This window comes from Meleagris gallopavo, chromosome 5, assembly GCF_000146605.3.
Source record: "Meleagris gallopavo isolate NT-WF06-2002-E0010 breed Aviagen turkey brand Nicholas breeding stock chromosome 5, Turkey_5.1, whole genome shotgun sequence".
Taxonomy (NCBI): domain Eukaryota; kingdom Metazoa; phylum Chordata; class Aves; order Galliformes; family Phasianidae; genus Meleagris; species Meleagris gallopavo.
Genome location: NC_015015.2, coordinates 15,701,614 through 15,725,030, shown reverse-complemented (window position 1 = coordinate 15,725,030; position 23,417 = coordinate 15,701,614). Strand labels below are relative to the sequence as shown.

The window sequence follows — 23,417 nt, the reverse complement described above, 5'->3', positions numbered from 1 at the left end:
ATTCAAAATCCCACCCCTAAGTCTGAGAGCCGTAGAACACTATGCTGTAAACAGTTCCATTGCTAGCAATTATTGAGTGAAATGGAAGAGCTAAAGATCCAAATTCCCACACAGCTGTGCCCATAGATCTAGACTAAATTTTAAATTGCAAGAATATATTTTTCTTATTTTTGTCTGTAAAACCTAGTATTAAAATTACTTCCCCTTATAATAGTTACTGAAGAGCATGATTAAAAATGAAGTGTCACTTTGTGTGGGTTGTAACCCCTATTGTGCATGTATATTCATACTTCCATTTCCTAGAAATTCACTTTTTCCCATCTAACATTAACACCAATGTGTTTTTTGGAGTCCACAGACTTATATAATGTTTCAGTAAAAAAATTTCTGAAATATTCATTATAGAATTCAGAGCTGCTAACTTCTTTTTCCTTAATTTTCAGACACTTGACCTATTTCCACTGCCTGAAATCCTGTGTCCTAATTTATGATTTGGAATGCTCAAATTTGCCCTAAGATCAATTGTATGTGTGTATGTACATATATTTGTGCACATTAGATTTTTTTCTAGTGATTTTGAACACTAAGTATGCTGATATTTTTTTTCTGTGAGGAGGAAGATAACACAAATGTACCATTTTATACAATCTTGTTACTTGTATTTGTAATTAATTTTTGTAAAAGGATTTAAAAGCAATTTTAGAGACCAGATTCTTCCATGTCTCCTCTTTTCCTAGGCAAGGAGTCAAAAACACCTTCACCAGGTAGGTTCAGTTGTGGTTGAACAGCAGTCTGGGGATCTGCAGGGAGTGCAGTCTGCATCTGTACTGTCTCATATTTCATTTGTCAGTCCTATTCCCATACTTGTGGTACTCTTGTTACTGGGTATTCTCTCTTTTTGCAGGCATTCATGTTTTTCATACCTTTGCAATATGCCATCCATTTATTTTATTTAGTTCAGTGTGCTTTGAACACTGTTACAATAAAGCTTTGTTGTAATATCACAGTCTCCAAATCTTCTGGCAGACCATCATTTACCAGATAGTTGTAGGGCAAAATGGTTCCCAGAAACTTAAGTCCTCTTATGTGCTGTTATTAGTGTCTGTGTTGGTCAACCACAAAAGTGAATCCAGAAATCCTTTGTGTGGAGAACAGCAAATCACAGAATCACAGCTGTTTGGCTCTAAACGACGTGTGATTGCATTCAGCTGACCAAGTGAGACATGCAGAAGAGGAAAGCAGCTGAATGTAGCAATGTTGCCAAAGCAGTGCCCAGTGATCTCTTTGGGGAGTTGCTTCTGCTCTCTCAATGTCCTACACTTCAGTTTTTTGAATGAACACAAAATACATTCTCAGTGTTGTGTAATTTTCCTTCTGTTGAAATCCTGCTTCAGCAGTCCTGAGAGTTGTATTCCTGCCCAGTTACATCTTTCCTTGTAGCAGCTGTGAGCGTTACCCCCTCCCTGGAGGTCCACACAGGCTGCTTTACCCTGGTCTTTCAGAGGAGTCCACCTCTAAAAGAGCAATTGCCTCCAGAGAAATACTGATATTTACAGCTCTGGGCTGTTGCAAACATCTAAGCATCAATAACGATCATCATCTCTTAGGGGGATGTTTCTTGAATCCTGAAAATAATCTTTTTTTATTTTTGTACAATTTCTTTATCTGTAGCATATGTAAACCAGTTATCCAATCAGCAATATAGTGTAGCTCTCTGTATTCACATGCAGGCACATAAGCTTTCTTTTAAATCTGTCATTATTTACAACATGAGATTTTCACCATGAAGTTTTGGAAGCTGCTGTGCTGCTTCTTAACTAGACTATTTTTGCAAGCAGCAAAGCGAATATACTGCACTGTGAATATTGCTCAAATCTTCCCTATTCGCATTGTAAAACGTACATTTTCCTCCTGTTCTCACTGAAACATAAAGCATTCTTGTTTTTATTGTCTTTCAGCCAATGATGTTTTTAATTTTTGTCACTCTAATACAAAAATAATAACACAATAATAATAATACAATAATCAATACAATCAATAATACAATAATAAATACAAATTTAATAACAATATGCAGTCAAATACAGATGATGCATTTTGTGCTGTTAGAGAGCACAGAACGTTTTGTTTGTACTTGCAATTCTAAGTAAATCGGACATTTACACTGATTAAAATCTATTAAATACACGAGCTTTTTTTCAAGTAGAGCAACACTTCCACCTTGTGGCCATCTAGATCTTCTGTTACATTCGGAAGTACAGAACTTCCAAATACTGCAGTCTACCCAGCTGTCAGCTTTCTGTGCATTCAGGTGAAAGCATGTATTAAAGCACAAAAATGACGGAACTTAAACGTTTTGCATGAAACACCCTAATGTGTTCTATATAGTTTAAAACTCAAAGCATTTATTCAAAACTGGGGGGAAAAAAAACTATAAACCTTGACCCTGCAAATACTTAAACCTTTTATTCTGGAAACCCTTCTCATAGAACAGCTTGGGTTGGAAAGGACCCTGAGGATTATCAGGTTCCAACCCCTCTCCTACAGGCAGGGTTGCCAACCACCAGGTCGAGTACTAGATCATATTGCCCAGGGCCTGTCCTAGCTGGCTTTAGACACCTCCAGGGACAGGGCATCCACAATCTCACTGGGCAGACTGTTGCAGCACTTCACCACTGACAGACCTCTCCTTTGTCCTGCCACTCCTTTTCTTATCCTGGGATATTGTTGCCCTTCTGGGCTGCAAGAGTGCACTGCTGGCTCATGTTAAGTTTTTCACCTTCCAGGACCCCGAGTCCTCAGCATTGCTGCTCTCAAGGAGTTCTCCCAATCTGTATACATACCTGGGATTACTGTGACCCAATGCACAACCTTGCACTTCGTTTTGTTGAACCTCATTAGGTTCACATGGGTCTACCTTTCAAGATTGTCAAGGTCCCTCTGGGTGGTATTTCTTCCTTCTGCTGTATCAACTGCACTGCTCAGCTTGGTGTCATCAGCTGATGTGCAGAGAGTGCACTCGATCCCATCATCCCATCACTGATAAAGGTTACCAGGTTTCCCTCAAGTTTCAGCAACTTGTGGGTGTTTGGTTCTAAGAACAGAATCCAGAGGATTTGTGAAAGAGGGCATAGTAGTGGTGTTGAAACATAATGCCTTGCAACTGCAAGAGCAAAAATTATTTCCGTGTCTGTGAAAACGTGCTAAGTAGAGAAAAGCAGAAATAAAATTATTGCTCCATACCTGAGACTGCTTTTTGTCAATGAAGAATTTATTGACTAGTTTCTTACAGGGTTTGAGGAATCTATAATAGGTGTGAGTTTTAACTTTAATAGGTGCAAGTCTTCATGTTTTTATTATAAATTGAAATGGAGGCTCAGCAAAAAAGTATTTTTCCCAAATTCTGTAGCATAAAAGCATCATTTTCAGCAGATGTATTTCAACCTGTTCGCAGATGTGATTCCACTCTAAATTTACAAAAGGCAAAATGTCTTAAAATATATATATATGTAATTTTTTTCTGTAAGGGGCATCAGCCTTTTGGTGTCTGAGGAAAAGACTAGTGCCTATGCATAATAGCTATTACAGGTCATAGAAAAAGTGTGTTTTCTGCTCAGTAAAGAACACCTGGCTCGCCAACGTTGTCATAAATACAGCTTACTGGTAATTAGTGTGCATTATGCTAATAGACAGCTAGAGTGGGGAAAAGGATATCAAAACAGTGATTTACACAACAAATTTGTAATGTTTAACCGAACTTAATTTGAAAATAAATGTTGAGTGCTGTAATGAGGGATAAGATACTCTATAATGTGTGGTGGGAAAGGCATTTAAATGGAAATGCTGCAAAAGACAGAGAAAATGTAAATATTTGGGGGAAAAAAGAGAAACAGCTTGCACTACATAAAACTAATTAAGATTTAATGGACATGGGGATATTTCTAAACATACAGACCAGTATTATTTCTTTAATAGATTGAATCAGATGGTTTTGAAGGCACAAAATGAAAGGATTTCATTGCAGCAGGCAGGAAGGAGGAGAATTGTTTAGGGAATGAGAATGGCTATAGGTTTTATTTTGAAATCGTATTAATTCTAAGCTATGAGATTTAAAAAATGAGATTTTATTATAACATGTCTCCACTGGATGTATCAGAACTTAACTGATATACATAAACCTATCTGAAAGTCATCAGTACTGCTTTATCAAGTTTTGGTAGACCAGAATTTGTATCATATATGCTGACTTTATAGAAATCTATTTTTAAATATTAAATAAATGCATAACCAGCATGAAGGCCAAGCAGGCACAATTTGAAAAACTGCATTTTGGAAAGTAATACAAAAAGTGTAATCCTGAGCTTTAAAAATATGATGATTTTTCCTCCTTGTTTTTGCTTATTCTTAAGTCTTCGGGCCGAGGTTCACCCTGCATTTGCAGAAGCTAGCAAAAATGCCTAACTTAATAGGTTGTTCTGAATTCAGAGTCAGGGCACACACTTTTGACTAGCTGAGAGCAGAAGATGATACAGATCTTCACTTAGCACAACTGTCCTCTTCAGTTTAAGTGCCTGAAGTTGGTTTAAAGAATCCTAAAAGAAGCTGCCTAGCATGAGTGTCCCCCAAATATTAATTTCTGAATACAGAAGAAGTGCATACAGCTCTTGCACGTGGTTTTAGTAGCAGCGGAGATCAGCTAGTGTGAAATCCACCCCAAAAATGATGATTCCTAAATCTTCCATCTTTCAGAACAGGGGTGCTTAGTAAAGCAGGATATAATGCCCCTACACTGAAATAAGACTATCATAGGAACTTATAGCAACATAAATGATCCTCATTCCTCACTGAATTAAGTATCAGAGTTATTATTATATGCATTAAAAATTTAAAAATAAATGATAGGACACAAAATAGTGACAGAAAAAGAGCTGCAATTTATTGATGAACTTCACCAATTGGTGAAAATTCATTTGTTCTGCTAATTACGCTTAGCTCTCAACTTCCTTTCAAGCATCATGTCTGCCTTAGAAATCCCTTGAGGTAATTTATATCCTGGGTAAATTACAAACTATTCCCTGGTGCCCATTTCTGATTTGCTTCTTTTTTTGTCCTGTTCTCTGAAATCATACAAAACTAATTCCATAGCTTTTGCTGTGAGTTATAAATGTGTTACTTCATGTACTGTCTCACCTCATTATCTCCTTGTCTTGTCTGAAAAGCAGCTAAGTAATTGAAAATTGTCTGAAAGTACAGCTAAGAAACTGTCAGAGTCCTTTGTGAGCTGTCACGAGGTTCTCCATTAGTTTGGGAAGTCAGTGTGCTGGTCATAGGAAACAGGGCTATAGTTTGCTTTCAACTATTACAACATTAAACTTGAAAGCAGAGTTATGTCAATTCCTGTATCAAGCTTCCTCATTATTCGCAGTCCCTATCTAATTTTTGTATGCTAATTTTGCAGTCTGACCTTTACATGAGTAGACAGGTGGGAAAATGCATGTACCCTGTCAGCTGCTTAATGGTTTCCTAATCTGAATAGACTGTTCTGTATCAACTGCACCATCTGGAAATACCCTCTTCTGCATTGAACTGCTCTGCATTTAAACAAATATCGGTGAGACTGTCTGACAAGTGAAGCACTATATTAAAACTATACCTTTTTTGGTTAAAGGAAGTCATAATTTCTGTATAATTTTTAGCCCAAAAATGTGGATTTTCCAAGTTTCTTTTGTAAACTGACATTAGCTGCTATGCAGATGACGAATCCCTGCTTTAATTAAGCCCTGAATCACAGTTGCAAGGGTTATATTACAGCTCTGTATGCATACAAGTTGATTATGCACTAGGGAGCAATCCAGTTAGACTTTCTGAGCCAGTAAGTTCATTTGGACCAATCGATTTTGAGGGACTTTTCTTCTAAATGTAACTGCTTTTGCAGCATGGCCTCTGCAATGCCTTCCGTACCACAATTTCACTATGAAATGCAGAGAGAAGCACTCCTTTTTCTGGAGTGGGGTTCTAAAATGTTACATGATCATCTTGTTAGGTAATCATTAATTCCTGGATTACAGTATGGAATAAAATTCATTAGGCACTGCAACTGTGATGTTTAAGACTATAGTGTCCCACTATAGCAATCTCTTCAGCTAATGAGTCACAGCCTCTATAGTGTCTCTGCTTATAATTGTTTCCTGCTGCTGAAGACCCTCATCACATTTCTTGATTACTTTTCTGGTTCTAGAGTACCCTCTTTTTTCAGTGCAGTGACCAGAAGTACAACTGGTGTCAAAGATGGGAACGGCAGTATAGTGATGTTTTTGAGTTTTTGCCTGCTTTCATTATAATTCCTAGCATTCCATTTGCCTTTGTAAATACTGCTGGGGTTTAGAATGACATTTTTAGAGAACCATGTACAATGAGTCTAAGCTGTTTTTCTGGAGATAATTTAGACCATAATTATGTGTATGCAAAATTAGAATTGTTTTCCTCTGTGCATATTACTTTGCTTGCATCAGCATTTAATTTCATCTTCCATTTTATTATCCAGTTATTCAGAATCATGCGAGCCTCCTGTTCATTTTCAGTATTAAATTTGTATGCCAAATAATTTCATTGCATTAGCAAACATTGCAACAAAGTTTTACTTATTTTTTAGACCTTGGCTTTTATCTTTAGTGCAGACCAAAGTTTGATCTAATCCTCAATGGAAGGGAGATGTGATACAGCAGAATGTACAAGTGAATAAAATGTAGACAAAATGGTTAGAAGTTGGTTTGGAGTTTTTTGTTTTAAATTTTTGATTGAAACAAATCGTTCTGCCTTCTCTTTGCTCTGATGAAACAAATGGCTTTCAAATCATAGTCTAAAGGGCATTTTTTATCAGGTATTTTTTGAGAGGCTGATTATGGAGTCATCATTCCAGCTATCTGCAAAATTTATGTCTGAGTTGTGGAAATGTAAACCATGCTTTAGATAAAAGAAGATCAATAAAATAAGACTTACTGAAGTTGGCTGCAAAGAATACTTGTTTACAGTTCTGGCCCTTTGTATTTCCAAAGGCCAAAGTCTGCAGAATGAAGAAATACTTCTAAAATTCCACATCTCTCTGTATTTTGGAGTATTATTACCAAAACATGTTTGAATGTGAGCACGTGGATTATTTCAGGCAGCTAAAAGACAGCTTTTGTGGATATATGTATATAAATTTGTAATAGGTGCACTTAGCTGTTTAGTGTGATGTGTAAGAACACGTGGACCTTCCTGCCAGACAGTTTTGGAAATCTTGCAAGGTACCTAATCCTATGAGTCTTCAGCATTTCAAGTAATCTGTGTTTTCAGAACTTCAAGTAGACATTCCTACAAAATTGTTCCAAATTTCATGAGCTTGGTGCTGAAAATTCCTCTTGCTTTTAGTAAGCCATGGTTCAAATTTATGACCGGAAATAAGGACATTACTAGTAAAAATGAATTTTGAAGTGCTGAACGGTGCTAATGTACACAAGTTAGAATTCACTGTATTGTTTTCATGTTTTGGAGTCTCATAGATTTACCAGATTGTGTAGGGGGAAAAAAGCCTTCCCCAAAAGCCTATTGAATCTGATGGAAAATACTTTGTATGCTTCTGAAGGTGTGTATCAGACATTGAATCATAGTTGGAGTGATTACTGGAGGAAGAGCAAAGATGTACTGACAGGGCAAAATGGCCTTTTGGTTTCAGAGTAGTCGCAAATGGCTTGGCATCTAGAATGTACTCTGCTATGCTAAAAGTGAAAAACAGGTTATGTAATAATGTTCTGCAAAGTTTATGTCAGTCTGTGTGCTCCAGGAAACAGCATTTTGAAAGGATGATATTTCATTGTGTTAGGTAGAATGTCATAGTCAAATGTGAAGAACCTTAGTAAAACTCTTCATACTCTAAAAGTTTTCCTCAATTCTGCTGTGCCATTTACACTTTATGGGCCTCGCATCCTGGTCCTGCTACATCAAAACTCTTTGGAGGAATTAAACATGTCTTCAACTGCTTTGCTAGATTCAAATTAAGGCACCTCATAAAATATAGTTTTAATTCTATAGTAGACAGCCGAACCGCTTCATTAAAGTGTACAGACCCAGTATTTGTGATGGCATAGGAATAGGAAAACTATACATGTAGTTCGTGTAAACCTAGTTACATTTATATTGTGTATAAGTAAAAGTAAGCTCTGGACTGGTTTATTACAGATTAATAATATGAAATAGAAAAGGAACATGAGCTCATATCATGTCTGTGAGCAGATGAGCAGGAAGAAAAGTTTCCATGAAGTATAGAAGTACAAGAAGATCTGTGACCTAAAAAGATTGTATGATGGTAACAGTCTGAAACTGAACTTTTCCTTTGTCTCAGTAAGCTGAGATGCTCCATATGTAGTACTTATGTTCTATTTTATGAGTAGAGATGCAGCATAATCTTTTCGTTTAGCCTGGGTTTTGTATGTGAATTATCGTGTGCTTTTTAAAGGGAAACAGAACAAAGACGTTGCTGTTTATTTTTATTTTATCATTTACCTACCAAGCCAAAATTTTACACCATAACATTACAGGAGAGAAAAACAAAACCAAAGAGGCAGAACATCATTTACCATTTCTCAGATTAATGAAAACAATACGTCTCATCTTCTGTTCTTCTGGATCTTTTGTTTAGAATTGAATCAAATTTGCACTACAACAAAATAAAAATATTTTCTTCTTCAAGACTGGTTTGTTTCCTCTGGTGAAGATAAATTGTCAAGTGCTCCCACCTCTTTGAAGAAGGAAAAAAATGAATTAGCAGATGTGTAAGTATGCATTATAATATTGGCAAGTAAATCATAAGATCCAATTACAGTAGTACACATTTTAAAAAATATTTTCTGTTAATTGTAAGTGGCAAATCTTCGCACTTTTGTTAGGTTACTTTATGAACTTTTTCTTTCTTTTAAATGTTAACAGCCTGTTATATGTAGTAATGTTACTTTTTTTAAAAAAAAGAAATTACAGTGACAGAGTGACACTACTGATATCAAGCTTCAAAGTCTTTAATATTAATGACAGCCACATGCCGTTCTACATCCAGATTTGCATGGGCAAAACTTTAAAACTGGAGGGAGTCATTTTCAGGAGAAATAGCTGAAGCAGCTTTTTGTAATCTCTAAGGCATTTCTTATAATGATAATACCTGAAACAATCGCTTCATCTTGTAGATAGATAGAAATTTGTATCTAATCTGAGTATCATCATTCCCTGATGCTGAATTCCATGAGTGGGTTCACATACCACCTTCAAACGAACATATCTACTTGAATATATTTAATGTGGTAAGGTGACATTTGAGGGAAAATGTTAAAGCATCTCCACCACAGTAGCGTAGTATCAAAGTATGTTTTTCACCTCCAAAATTCATGGTTCTGATTTGGTGTAAAAGTTTGTACTAGGTTTTGGCAATACCTACTAGGTTTTAGGGGATAGTATGACAATATTCTGTCTTTTCTAACCTGGGAATTCAAGAACTATCTCAAGGAAAAGCCATTTTATATGTTCTGGAGATATCATTTTTCTGTGTTCCAAGGACAGATAACAATACCATCTTTTCTGAGTAAAAGAAGGTGTTTGGCATTACTATGCTAAATAGGGAATTGATAGTTACAGTTATTCTACACTTTTTTTTCTCATTCGTCCCGGGGAAGAAATAATTTGTATTTCTATGAGATGCATTTTATTTTCTTGCCCGACAGCTCAGTAGGTCTTAGCCTATTCACCGCAGTGGACTCTCACACTTCGCATGTTTTGCATTCTTTCCTTTTTTATCCAGTTATTGCTTTTGCTTCTAGGCAAGATAGCAAGGCATGGAAATAAATGTCTAGGGCTCCTTTTCAGTGGCACGCTAAACAAGCTCTTTATTTATCCACAGTGAATATACATGCTTATAATGTTCTTTAAACATATGCATATATTTGAATTCTCTCAGGCCTTTAGCACTAGCTGTAAAGAGTTTTTGTGACAAATGCAAATTTGATTAAATAAGCATTAGGTTGTTGTTTTTAGCAGTGAAAATTATTTTGCCTTGGTGAATGCAAATCATTTAGAAAATTATGCCAGAGATGTCTAGAATTTTATTTCCTAGGCATACAGAAATTTCATAGATCTATTGAATGTCTTTTTATATAATGAAAATGATATATAACACCTTGTTCCTTCTTACTATTCCACGTCATATGCGTACGACAAAATTGCTTATAATTTGTTGTATTCAAAGAGAAGAGTATAGAAGTTACAGATGGCCTGCTTCCTGAAATAGAGAATTCTGCAATCATTTGCAAAGAAAATATCTTTTTTCTCCTCATTATGTTCTTTGCAAATACATGTTAAGTTTTTAAGTATTTCATAGATGGTTTTAGGATGGCAGAAGACATTTAAAAAAATTTAGTTGTCTTTCTTTGCATGAAAGTTTTTTTGAGAAATTTATGAAGCAACTAAGAATTGTGATTAAAATGAACAAAATCGGAAGCAGACAGAATTCTTCTTTACCTAATGATATAATGAAACTACTGTTCTTACAAAATCAGCTGTGACCTCAGTTTTACAAATCTTGTCAGAGTTCTGTGACTTCCCATACTTTTGCCAGCAGCATTTTGAGCTGTTTGCTAATGTGCAGTTTAGTGTTTTTGCAGCTTTATGATGTGGCTTTCTTGGAGAATGCAAGGAGAAAGCGAGATGCATTTCTTCATTGCTAGCAAGTCTACCTGAATTTCAGCCAATTGCTATTGGAGATAAACTGAGCCTTTATTTAATTTGTTACTAAATGGCCTTAATAACTCGCTTATAATCAGACCGTATTTACTTTGTTTTCAACTAGCTGTGTGCTGGCTCCATAACATTTAATAGTAACTTCTTATTTTCACAGTGCTGGGAGTAATCAAGTAGTACTAGAAACCTCTTGTGCTGGGTATCCATTCCTGCATTTTGACAGGACTGCTTGTACTCGTGAACTCAGACGTATTCCTAAATATGGTAAAGTAGAACTGACTTCCTTTCCCTTCCTCCCACTCTTGCTCCCAGAAATACAGGCAATTCTGCAGCAGACTTGTACATGCAAGACCAGTCCTGAATGTCACAGGAGAAAGGCCAACAGAAACAGATCTTCAGTGCTTCTGCTAAATGTAACTGGATTTAAAAGGTACTCACTTACCTTTAAGATGCAAGTAAGTCAAAAATTCGATTATTGTGCGCACAATGTTTTCGTCAGCCAGTGGTCTTCCAAGATTTCCTAAAAAAAGAAATTGGTCATTACTTAATGTTAATATGGCGTAAAAGTATCTATTAATTGCATATAACATTGTGGCTAAATTCATAAGGATCCTGAAAGGACAATATAGAAAAAAAAATCCTTAAAATGGAACACCTCGTTTCATGGAAGAGCAAAGCAACTTTCAGGTATGCAGCTACAGTTCTCAAAATTGAAATTGCACACTTTGTATGCCATTGCTGCAGAGGAGTTACTTTGACAGCTTAATAGTCATAATTCTTGAGGCCAGTGAGCCCAATTGTAAAAGAGAGTTATCCTTTGTTCTCAACTCCCTCTTTTGTGTCTGCTAGCTTGAGATGAGAGGGAAGGGTAAATGTAGCAAATTCATCAGCTTTACAAATCAGTTAAAAGTTCTGCATGAGGTCTGATTTTGTTCCCAATGAGATGTTAAGTGAATCAGAAGTGATTTGTAGTCCTAACAACTGGGTCTGGGGCTTATCTAAAGGCTCAGAAGGATGTGCTTTTGCATATATATAACAAGTACTATTTACTGCCTTTAATCTTGTGCAAGTTGGCTTTTTGATACTTCTTAAATTGCTCAAATAATCAAGTGTTCCCAAAGCTTGTTGTTGTATTTGGGAAAATGAGTTATATGTTTGTTGTGTGTATTAAAAAACAAAAACAAAAACAAAAACCCTAAAAAGTGGAGACATCTTGCTTTTTATCAACAAGGTGGAAGCTTGTTCGATATTAGAGAACAAATTGTAGTAATTTTGCAGAGTGTTTTAGTTCTCTACATATAGAAGAGCTGGGTAGCAGAACCTGACTCACAGTCCATTATCACACTGGTGAAAATACTGTCCCTTGATGTTATCACTGAGGACATGTTTCATCTCAGAAAATAGTCTGAAAGGCAGGTTTTGCAGCAGATGAATGCTGGGGGAATTCTTCCATGACAGTAGAAATGATTCATTTCTGTAGTGACATACAGACCAGAGAGCTGTGCAGCTCACATGAAAAATATTGGTGGGAAATTGTAAAGCAAGAAAGGTTTCTGATATAGAGTCAGCATTTCAGAATCTGTGTGGAAGTTTGTGTTTAGATGTCTTAGCTTCCAGTCTTTGGATGGACAGAAGCATGTTAACTCTTATGTAAATAACACTTGTGTTTTCATTTGAAATTTTTTCTTAATTTCATTTTATTCTGATCTCATTTGTTATGGATTTTTATGATGATAAATATGATTATACTAGTCATCATATTTTATTCGCCACCTGATATTTATTGCATATATATATTTTAGGGACTTGAGAATACACACATTCCACTGAGTATATATGATTTTGATTTTGTATAGCCAATTACTTGCAGACTCTAGCAACAAAACAGTTGTTTGTTTGTTTGTTTTGTAGTTCAAGGTTTTTCCTTAAATGTTCTCATAGATTTTGGTGGGGTTTGGGGTTTCTTTGTTCTTTGTTTTTTTTTAATCTAATATTATGTGACTAACACAGCTTATAAGCTCAATTTTATCTGGAGAGCAAATGGCAGCTTTGCCTTGTGCACTGTACTGTTAAATTGCAAATGCTGCCTTCCTTTAACATCGTTTCTGATTGGCGAAGTATTATTTTTGTACCAGTGTTGAGGAAACACTTTTTGTTTTGGTGTTGTTGTTGTAATATATAACTACAAACCAGCACTAAACTGGCAGTCATTCTGGAAATGCAAAAACTGGTGTAAATGTTAATTTGACTTGACTTCAATTGACTTGTCTTAGTTTTTGGGCAAAGCCGGTTCTCTAGCTTTAATAAAAACAATCCAAATTGCTTAAATACAGAAACATTGTGAAACTTAACTTGGAGAGTTTATTTTAAATGATTGACAATCTTCTAACATAAGCAGTGCCATACCGTTTTAATTCAGTTGGTTTCAGCTCTCATCATAATGAGAATAATGTCAGAATCTCATCATAATGAGAGTAATATCAGAATCAAAAAATATTTGCCAGTTTCTGTTGATTTCCCTACTGAAAGGAATGATCTCACTTCTTAGATAAAAATGAGCTCTTGATTATCTGGGGTGAAGTCTGTTATACTGAATTGCGTATGCAGAAAGAAAAATAAATGTATTTAAAGTGTAATAAATCATACTGCTTTTAAAATAATACAATTATGGTACTTTTCCCAAGGCAACAGAGAGTTAAAGCACACTTATAGTCTGAGTGGGTGAAATTTAAATTTTCTTGCTCACCAATATTTAGAGGGATATCTGCAAAAGTGCAGGAGTAGCTTTATATCTAAGCAGTTAACTTAGGTCAATGACAGTAAATAAATTAAGACATTTTAAAGAATCAACAATACTGACTTTCAGAATTTAATTACCTGCTTTTATATCCTCATCAGGCTGTATTTCACGTTTACCAGTGAAACCATGTTTGTCATTAAAAGATCTGTGGTTATCTACTGCATCTGACAAATAAATTAGAAATCAGAGGAGTTAATTGACTTGGCAGCAACCTTTACCTCTCATGGATTTAATGAGAAGATCACAATGAACACTTCTTTTAGATGCTTATGTACAAAATGACAAAAAAAAAAACAACAACAACAAAAAAAACACTAAAATAACCTTTCTTCCACATTTGTGTTATGATTTTTATCATTTACAGACTCTGTCCTGCACTACATCTACATACTTGTCAAACCTGTTACTGAATTCAGTGAAAGGTCTAAGTAAAATGTAAGTTTGTACATTCGGGCGTAATCTGGAAGGTTGTTTTTGCTACCCTTTCTCCCGCTATCAGAAAGTGTTGCCAAGGTGTTTACTTAAAGAACAAGCTGCAGATAAATTTTTGAAGATTATTCATGTAAACTATCTTACATGCCCCTGGTGCCTCTTCTCTCCCCCTTGCAATGGGCATTTCCTTTATCATTAAAAGGTGATCAATACGACCTGCAACAAAGGATGATTCCTATTACCCAGTCTTGGATAAACTGCATTTGAAAAGCACATTTCCATATTTGTCAATTTGGTTAGATCTGCTGTGGGGCATAAATTTACAATGCCAGTTAACACATTTAAGATGCATTAATCAGTTTTTATGTATCCTTTTATGTGGTCTGTATATGGAGAGTTACAGTAGGTGCTGCAGCACTGATCATGTGTCACTGAGACTGAGAGTATATAAACACTGGTAAAAAGTGTAATTACGTTAACCAGAAATAATGATGAAAGACAGATAATTGAGACAGCTTAGCACTGTATTTCCATTTTGCCTATAATGTACACATATTTTCTTACAAATGCACACACATTATCTATCTTTTTTCTTAAAATCCAGTGATCTTTCATCTTTGTGAACCAGTATGTGTGGTTGTATTTTGAATAGTATGAACCTGAAGTATTTTTCACACAATGAACTGTTACAGTTACAGTCATGACTTTGCACTTTGTTATTATTTTAATTTGTTTGGATTTTTTTTTAAATAGTAGTATAATAAAGCCATTTTCAAACAGATTTTAACTGAAATCTGAAATGAGTAAAGCCAGAATGTCACTTTCTGTCACTCTTCTACTGACATCTAGGATGCTATGATGTCTTGTAACACTTCCAGGAAAAAGGGAAAAAAGGAAAAATGAAGTATTTGCCATATGGAAATTACAGGTCAGTAGCACAAAGAGTGCCTAGATGTGCATCTGTGTATAAAGTCTCACAGCATGACTCTTCTTCAGAAAACAGTTGTTGCCTAAGGCAACTCAGCTCTGTAATAGGCACATAATAAATATCTAAACAAGCATTCAGTCTTTGCAGGCTCAGTGTAGTTGTCAGAGAAGTGAATAGCACACAACAAACAAAAAGTTTTACAAGAAGGAACCTCTGAGTTTTGAATAGTACGAGAAAGAGCGCTTGACTTACGTGGCCCAAGTAGGTAACCAGCACTGTTCAAAGTCCAGCCCCTTTTTTCTTTTGCCTCAAAGAAAGAAAAATGCAAGTAGATTAGTGCTTGAACTACGCTCTGAAGGCAAGAAGGCAAACAGCACCCAAATGGATGGTCTCTTACCAGAAGTGTCTTCTGAAGGTTTGAAATACGAGAAATATGGTGAAAAATAAATAATATAGTAGTATCAAAGCATTTACTACTGCTAGCTCCTGCCTCCTCCAGAGGTTTTGTTGCTGAAATCCATGTACTGTAAAGATTTCACGTTTTATAAATGAAACTGCAAATCACAGTTTGGAGGTAGCAATTTTGACTTCACATTTTAAGTTTACTTTCTGATAATCATTTAGCAAACAGCAAAATTTTCTTTTAATTGCTTGAGTTTACGTGACAGTTTCTGTAAAAGGTCCATATCCGACCTTTTCTGAGACAGACAGGGATGGATATCCATTGAATTTTGCTCTAGACCTTTGTTTCTTATTCTTTGTGACATGGGAGCTATTACTGAAAAGCCTGGTATTTAAGTAATTAACAGCCCCAAATGTATGAGCGCTACGTCTTGTCTCACTGCTGTATCTCTAAACACAGGGTATATCATGACAGAGCTCACTGTCGCCTGTCAGCTTTGACACGGATGCTGCCCAGTGGAAAGGACCCTCACGGGAGATGAATACTTACAGACAAAACCAGTCCGAATGTTTCTGACAGGGCGGCACAAAGGATTAAAGACAGAAACAGGAAACCCGCACACCTCTGCATCTGAAAAGAAACCGCACCAGGGTAAGCTTCAAGTCGCTCGCTGCCTGGCTTCTAGCTTGGATCCGCATAGCAGGTAAGCAAACTGGCCACTGATGAGGGGTGAGGATGAGCCTTCATCCCGCGGGGGCCCACGCCCCGATTCCCTCTGGGGAGCGGTGGGACAAGGCTGAGAGGTGGGAAGGGACTGAGTACCTTGAGCTGGGGCACAACGGTGTCTCACAGGGAGCTGGCAGATGGCGAGATGACTGTCCCACGGCTGATGCTGGAATGTCCCACGGATCCTGGGATGTCCCACAGCTGCAGTCCCGATGGCTGCTCCCGGCGGGCACTCACTGCATGGCCCCGGTGCACGGGCACAGCTCTGCACACCCACCCTTGGTCCCCTCCGCTCTTTATGGGCTGCGGAGCCCCCCCACTCTCCGCCTCCCGTGGGTCATTTTACCTCACCAACCCACTGCATTAGGAAGGGCAAAAATTATAGCAATTCAATTAGAGGCTTTTGGAAGCACGACGCAGGCTGCAGAGAGATAGCTGTCCAGGCAATTAGCCATAATTAGGGTGGCCTTGGGCAAGCTGGCAGTGAGAGGAGCTCTGTCCTGGGCAGTCTGGCATGCGCTGCAGTGTGCTTATCAGTGGAGACCAAGCAGACATAGCTGAATTCAGCTTGCTTTTCACTGAATCAGCTACGGAAGCAGAACTAAATACAAACAACTATGTGTGATGCCCGCCAGCAAGATTTGCAGTGTTTGGGCATTGCATTTGGGAGGCAAAAGACTTTACACACTCCCCACCCCGTGGTCCCTTAAAATCCCTTTGACTCGCATGCCTTTGCCCCAGCATCACAGCAAATAGAGCTAAAGATACTCAGTCATTGTACTTTCTTGCTGCTTTGTACTTCTTTGCTGCTTTTGGAGTTGGTCAGAAATCTGTTTGTTCATTGCCTAGGCTGCAATACAGCAATGTTTTGTATCTGAGATATCACTTTTTTTTCTTGTCCGTAAGGTCTTGCGTGAAGGATAGTAATGAAGCTCTCCCCAATGACTAGGCATGCCCCAGCATTTTAATTACAGCCTGTGAAGTTTCGGTTGTTTATCTTATTTATGCTTAAAGCCAGTGTATGTATGTGCAAAGCCAAATTAGGCGAAGATCCCAACGTCATTTCCCAGTGCCAGGGAATATACCCTGCCAAGTCATTTTTTTCAATGTGAGTCCCCTCAACTCTTCTTTCAGTATGAAGAGCCTAAGAGATGTTGTACAGAATTTATACTTCCAGCTCCTTTTTCTGAAGCTGCTTAATATTCTTTGCAAACTTTTATTGTGTGTGTGTGTGTGTGTGTGAACTTGGATATAGAGTAAAGGCTGCTAGCAGGTAATACAATATCCTATCTTCTACTAGTTTAGAAGCAAATAGCATTTTTACTTAAAGTAATGTAATGTTCATATGTCTGGCTGATGGCAGAAGCTGTGTCTTGTAGCTCTGTTTTCCAACTTCTTTTATCAGAAGCCGTAGCATTGCAATTATCTGATCATCTCTGAATTCCAGATCTAAAACTGCTTGAATGAAGTTTATTTTATACAATTGTTAAGTGCTAATGTACATAAATTGGAAGCAAGAAATTTGCTTTGTTGTTTTGTATTATTTGTTGAGGATATTCTGTCAGCTGTCACATTATCTTTTTAATTTGGAATAGATAGATCTGGAAAACAGCACTGTATTTTTTTTTTGTGTGAAGAGTTGTTTTTCTTAACTTTATCAAAGACGTACTTCTGGATGAAATTTCTTCGCTTTCTTATCATCTCAGAAATCTTTTTTGAAACTTGAAGCATCTCTGAGACACAAAGTGTTTTCATTGTGTTATTTGAGTATCATTACAGAAATTATTAAAGCGAAGTCAGAATTTGCATTCAAGCAGTATTATAAAAATGTATTAATTCTGTTATCTTTGACTACTGTTTGTTTGTTTGTTCAAGTTCTGGTAAAAAGTACTTGAAACAATGTGTAGTAACCTGTATTTTTTATTCCAATTTTGCATCACAATCTTGCATCTTGTCAAATTTCAGGGGAAAATGACCTCTTCATCTTCACTAGAGTCAGATGGAAAAGGAAGCCTCTTTGTTTACTCAAGTGTTTAATCCATCATTTGTCCATTATACATTTTGTGTAAATCTATCTTTAGGTTAGTGTCAATTAAATAATTTTATCAGTCATTCCTACAATTGATGTTCTCATTCCCACAATTTTCCTTGTTTTTTTTTCTTCCTTAAGAATTCTAAACCTCGCTGCTTACAGAGAAGAATTAGAATTTAGTCTGAAGCCTGCCTTTTCTAGCCTAGCTTCAAAAATGGCCTTCTGCTCAACTACATGGTTTATTTTCCTATTGAGATGGCTCTTCAGCATGCTGATTCCTCCATTGATGTATTTGTTGGTTTCATTTTGCGAGGAAGTGTTAAATTCTAAGGTAGTGTGTGTTGAACAGCAAAAATTTCTTTTAGATGCAATGGATGTGGTAATATGACTTATTTTATTTTTCATTGGCAAAAACCATAAGCAGCTATGAATGACTGTTTATATAGTGTTCTGGAAAACCACTTAAAAAAAAAAGTGGATTTGCGGTATATTTTGCAGGAGCTGGAGATACAGTACCTTCCCTCCCTGTAGAGCTTACTGACAGATAATAAGTGAAAAAGCAAGAAATCATTCTGCTATTTCTTTATTGAAGCTGTACAGCCTGGATAGAGGATATAGTAAATAAAACACTAGAAGTATTCACAGAGTGATGCTCAGTTTCATGAAAAATGAGTTTTTCTTCCCAGGTGGTATCAAGTGTGACCACACTGTTAAAGATCATCTTCAGGTATGTATGCAAAATCTCTAATTTTATATGAGCAATGAAAATGAATTCTAGACTTGAGAGATGAGTTACAAGACAAAACTGTCTCCCATATGCTGTGTAATTCCAGCGAAACTTTGATGTTACAGAAAGAAAATGCTTTATTAGGGGGAGGCCATCATCCAACTAACTAGAATTGATTCTTTTAAGAGCTGCAGAGATGTCTATCTCTGAGTCTATTCCAACATTTACTAGAGGGCCACTGACTTGCAGTGCCACCAACAACTTGAGTTATTGATTTTTCTCTGCATTGGAAACTACTGTAGATTTTTAAGATTTGTGTTTTAACTCTGGGTACAGAAGTATACGATAACTGAGCATGGAGGTCACAAGTGCAAGGCTTCCTATGACTAAATGTAATTCTGAAGGGAAAGACATTTCTTTCCAGTAGACTGTAGACACTGACAGCTCTGGGTATCTAGGAGTGATGAAGAATTCCAGTTGCCAACAAGGCTGTGAACAGCTTCAGTGATCTAAAAATGTAATGATAGTTTGCTGGTAAATGAAGACCGTGTCACAGAGCAGCAGGATTACCCCACTCTTTGATACCTCAGCTGCTTGTTATTAACCTAACGAGGCAGAAGCTGATGACACTGCATTTACCTGAAAGTCATGTAGATCACACAGCTGTATCATTTTTAATGTAGCTCACGCTTTAAGTCTTTGAGAAACCTCTGGATTATTTTGCTCCTTCATATGAGTAGAATTTTTGCCGCTTCTTTAATGAATGTAGAACTGAAAATATGGCGTTTTTTTTTTGTGTGTGTGTGTATGTGTGTGGCTTTTTTGTTGTTGTTGTTCCTTAGGAAAAAGGTAGTAATAAGTGAAAGGTCATTTTCTTCATCCTTCCAGAGCTTTCACTATTGTTTTTCTCCCACTTTTCCAATTTGTAATTCCTGAAAAATGTAGGCAATTTTCACTGAGAGTATCTTTTACCCATTTTACCACCTGCAGCTCAGTGTCAAATAGAACTAAATATTACAGATATCTTCTGTACGAAGGGCCATTTTCTGTTCTGAATTACACTGACATCAACTAATAATTTCCTGTTCTTACATCAATCAGTGTGTTAATAGTGCTATTATTCACACTACATATATCAATACAACAAAATTGTCACCATATTATATCTTTTAAAATGTTTTTTACTTCAGGATGCACATTGATTTTAGGCCACTTGTGTATTTAAGAAAGAAACAATAGAATAAAAGGTTTGGAGGAATATTCTCAAAAAAAATAATAATATATATATATTTTTATTGCTATACACTCAATAATACTGTGTAAAATCTTAATTAATTATTCATAAAACTTAAAGGAGAATTAAATATTTGTAGATTTTAGGATTAGCCAACAGCTTCAAACCATTCAAGGACAGGTTGCCAGCCCATGCAATTACATAAGCTTAATTTCCTAAAGATGCCAGGCCAAAATAGAAGCTATCTTGATGAGAGTTTATCTAATAACCTGTGAAAAGCCCTGAGATTCTGAAATAGAAATTCTAAGAAATACCATTTGTCAGGGTTTCTGTTCTCTCAGTAGTGAATCAATACCTGTTGCACATCCGACTGTATTTTCTAATCTCCTGCATCCCCAGATTACTGCTACTTGGGCAAAGTGGCTGTATGTAGTAGAGCCTGTGCTCCACCACTGTCATTTATAGGGCCACTCAAGGAAGGGAATGGTTTCAGAGACGCTCCTTCTCTCAGAAGAAAACATGATTTCTCTGACCTTGTTTTGAATGAAATAAAGTGTTTGTATATTACGTACATTTGTAATGTTAAACAATCTGAAAATGCAGTTTGTAAAAAATAAAATAAAATCTTGCATATGTTACAAATAACATTAGTTCCTTATCTGACAACAGCATCGTAACTCAGTTAGAATTTCTGCAGTGGCTTTGAAATCTCTTAAAATTTACAAAGTAAATTTTCCAGAAGTGGAAAGGATTTGGCACATTTGGTCACAACATTAACGCAAGGAAGTGTTAGCTGAACAGGGAGTGCTCCCACATCTTCTCAGTGGAAGAAGAAATAGGGAAAGAATAATGTTCTGATTTTCCACCTCAAGTCTTTTCACCTGAAGCCCTGGGGTAAGAATACACTAGTAGCAAATAAAAGGCAGAAAGTTTCTCCCCATCACACCTGAAAACCTTCAAAACATTAAACCAACCCCAAAATTTCCCAAGCCAAATCATTTCATCTCAGGCTTAAAACAATTCTCAGTGAGCCCACTTTCAAATGTAGCATTTCAGCTCTGATAGAAGTAACAAATCTTATGATCTGTTGGGATGTGTTGTTCACATCATGCACAAGAGATCATGCAGAGCTGAAATTTGCATTAAAATTATCTTTGTTCTCATTTGTGATTCAGGAGGAGGCAAAACTTTTGTTACATTTGTTTGGATATATGCTGAGATCCTGATCTGTGCTAAGCACTCAAAACATTTTTGATTCTCAGTGGGAACACAAGTGCTTAATAGCTTCCAAGATCATCGTTTCCATCAAAGCTTTTGACATATAAGTTAGACATATTGGCGTTTTTTTTTAATTTGAAGATTGAATGTGGAGTAAGGGGGAGAAATATCAGTATCTCTGTATTGCATGTGGCATTTTCCGTGGCTTTGCAGAATAAAAATGCCAATGATAGCACACACAGGATAGGTTAAAGAAGATACCCACGCAATGGTTTCCTATTGCTGAAAAAGAATGTTAATGAATTCAATTAGGGGGGAAAAAAAAAAAAAGCTGCTTACTTTCTGTTTTGAGTATATGGCTTTTTGTCTTTTGTAGGCACGAATAATGCTTATTCTTTCCAGCGGCTACAGAGGGAGCCCGTGCTCTTAATTTAGATCATTGTTCAGCCAATGTGGGGTATGCGAAGCTTATTTGCTTGGGAGAAATTAACAGAAGACTGAAAGTTTGAGGCAAGCCAAAACCACTAACTAAAGGCTATTAAGGTGCAGACAGTCTGTTAAAATGGTATCTTCAGAAAAAGGCACATGAACAAATTCCCCAACAAATCTCTTAAACAGCCCTAGCAAGACTGTAGTAAATTATGGTCCAGATAGGACTGAATTTTCCATCACACTAACTTCATTTGCTTAGCAGTGCCTCCCACCCAAGTTTTCTTATTACAGGAAAAAATGCATTTGAGAGTCTGAGATAATCAGGTTCCCCAAGAAAACTCTAGAGAATAAAAAGTATAGGACATACAGGATAGGATTCAGCTTCTTAGCTTGAGGAACTTGTATATGAGTTAGATATCAAGCTCCTATGATAGGTGGAGAGGAAATCAATACAGTCAAGAGTGCTACCCACTTAAGCTAATATAACCATCTATACGTGGTTGCAGTGACCCATTTGGCTAACTCTCCATCAATTGCAATAAAATGTTTGACATGTAGCTCACCTTGAGGGGCCTAAATTAATGTCAGATAATTGCAGCCACAAATGATATTCTTCTAAACAATAAGAAAATTGTTCAATTATTATCCCTGTCTAATGGGAATAAGTAGGACTGGATTAATCTGCAAGAAAAAAGTCTGCCAAGGGTGGCTATTAGGAAAGACTTAATAGCTATATGGATAGAAAAGGACTCTAGTATTAGGGGATTTAAGTGGAGGCTTCTGTAGAGAACAGATTGAGGGAAGGTGTCATGTATAATGCAGGCATACTTAATACTTCAGAAGTGAAACATTTCAAATGCAAATACATTACAAATAGACAATCTCTCCAGTCTGCCTATACGCCTGTCTGTGTGAACAAGACCTGTGCACAGCACATTTCTTACAAGTATTTCCAGCCTATTTATGCTACGGCACAATCTGTGTTTTTTACTGCTGTGATTGATCCCAGCACATGCAACATCTTAACTTCCCAGCTTCCCTTACTTGCCTTCTTAATGTCCTTTACTTTTCCTTTGTCATTCTTTTGCACTGCTGTAGAACCACTGCCCCTTTTCATATTCTCTCTGTCCTTGTCTCATTTTATCTGTACTCTCTTTAGTCTGCTTTCCTGAAAGAAAATAGTTTATCAGCATCATTTTGCTGTCTGCTTTTTTCGTTTTGCCACAGAACATTTTGGAAAATTCTAGAAATGAAGAAGGCCGCCAACATTAAGTCATAATCTGTAACAAATCAGGTTTAATTAAGTTAATACTTCCCGAACTATTGAATTTCTTTTAATTTTCGTAGGTTGATACAGTAATTAAATTGGAAAAAAAGCTGAAGAAGTCATCTAGATCAGCTTCTAGATCAGCAGCACAGCCTCTGAGCTCTAACCTCAGAGCCTTACCTGAGTTCTGAGTGTTGCCAAAGGTGGAAAGCTCCCAACCTTTGTGGGACCCTGCTACGTGTTTGGCTGTGCTCAAGATGATTTTTTTTTTCCAATTTGCTTTTAGATTTATTAGAATTTTCTATGTTGCAATATCCTATCATTGTACATGTCCTAAACTGTCTGTAGCTGCAACAGGAGAAAGTCAGATCACTGCTAGCACTTTTTGACACAGAGTTTGTATGAAACAGAATGCATAGCCTCCATTAAGCTCCTCTTGTCTTCAGATAAATGTCAAAAA

At 36.6% G+C, this 23,417-nt stretch overlaps 1 protein-coding gene and 1 long non-coding RNA gene across 8 annotated transcripts in view; one reads left to right on the top strand and one right to left on the bottom strand.

Moving 5' to 3' along the window:
* Nucleotides 1-8,512: 8,512 nt before the first annotated feature.
* Nucleotides 8,513-16,340, bottom strand: GAL (galanin and GMAP prepropeptide). 2 transcript variants are annotated; one of them, XM_010711166.3, is made up of 7 exons: nucleotides 16,144-16,340; nucleotides 15,871-15,951; nucleotides 15,171-15,225; nucleotides 14,135-14,206; nucleotides 13,636-13,722; nucleotides 11,201-11,278; nucleotides 8,513-8,776 (listed from the first exon to the last, which is right to left on the bottom strand). In XM_010711166.3, exons 2-7 carry the CDS (start codon nucleotides 15,949-15,951, stop codon nucleotides 8,724-8,726), a joined length of 426 nt encoding a protein of 141 aa, XP_010709468.1. In that variant the 5' UTR covers nucleotides 16,144-16,340; the 3' UTR covers nucleotides 8,513-8,723. The 2 variants fall into 2 exon arrangements, with proteins under 2 accessions (XP_010709468.1, XP_010709470.1); XM_010711168.3 differs by lacking the exon at nucleotides 14,135-14,206 and having other exon boundaries at nucleotides 16,144-16,335.
* LOC104911054 overlaps nucleotides 9,949-23,417 on the top strand; it is a 35,861-nt gene continuing 22,392 nt past the window's right edge. For 3 of the 6 annotated variants that reach the window (XR_004159859.1, XR_004159858.1, XR_004159855.1), the window contains exons 1-4: nucleotides 9,949-11,188; nucleotides 13,923-13,993; nucleotides 14,840-14,918; nucleotides 15,781-15,972. This is a non-coding gene — a long non-coding RNA (uncharacterized LOC104911054). Of the gene's footprint in view, nucleotides 11,189-13,922; nucleotides 13,994-14,839; nucleotides 14,919-15,780; nucleotides 16,025-23,417 lie in introns of all 6 variants that reach the window. The other 3 variants (XR_004159856.1, XR_004159854.1, XR_004159857.1) reach the window with 2 other exon arrangements.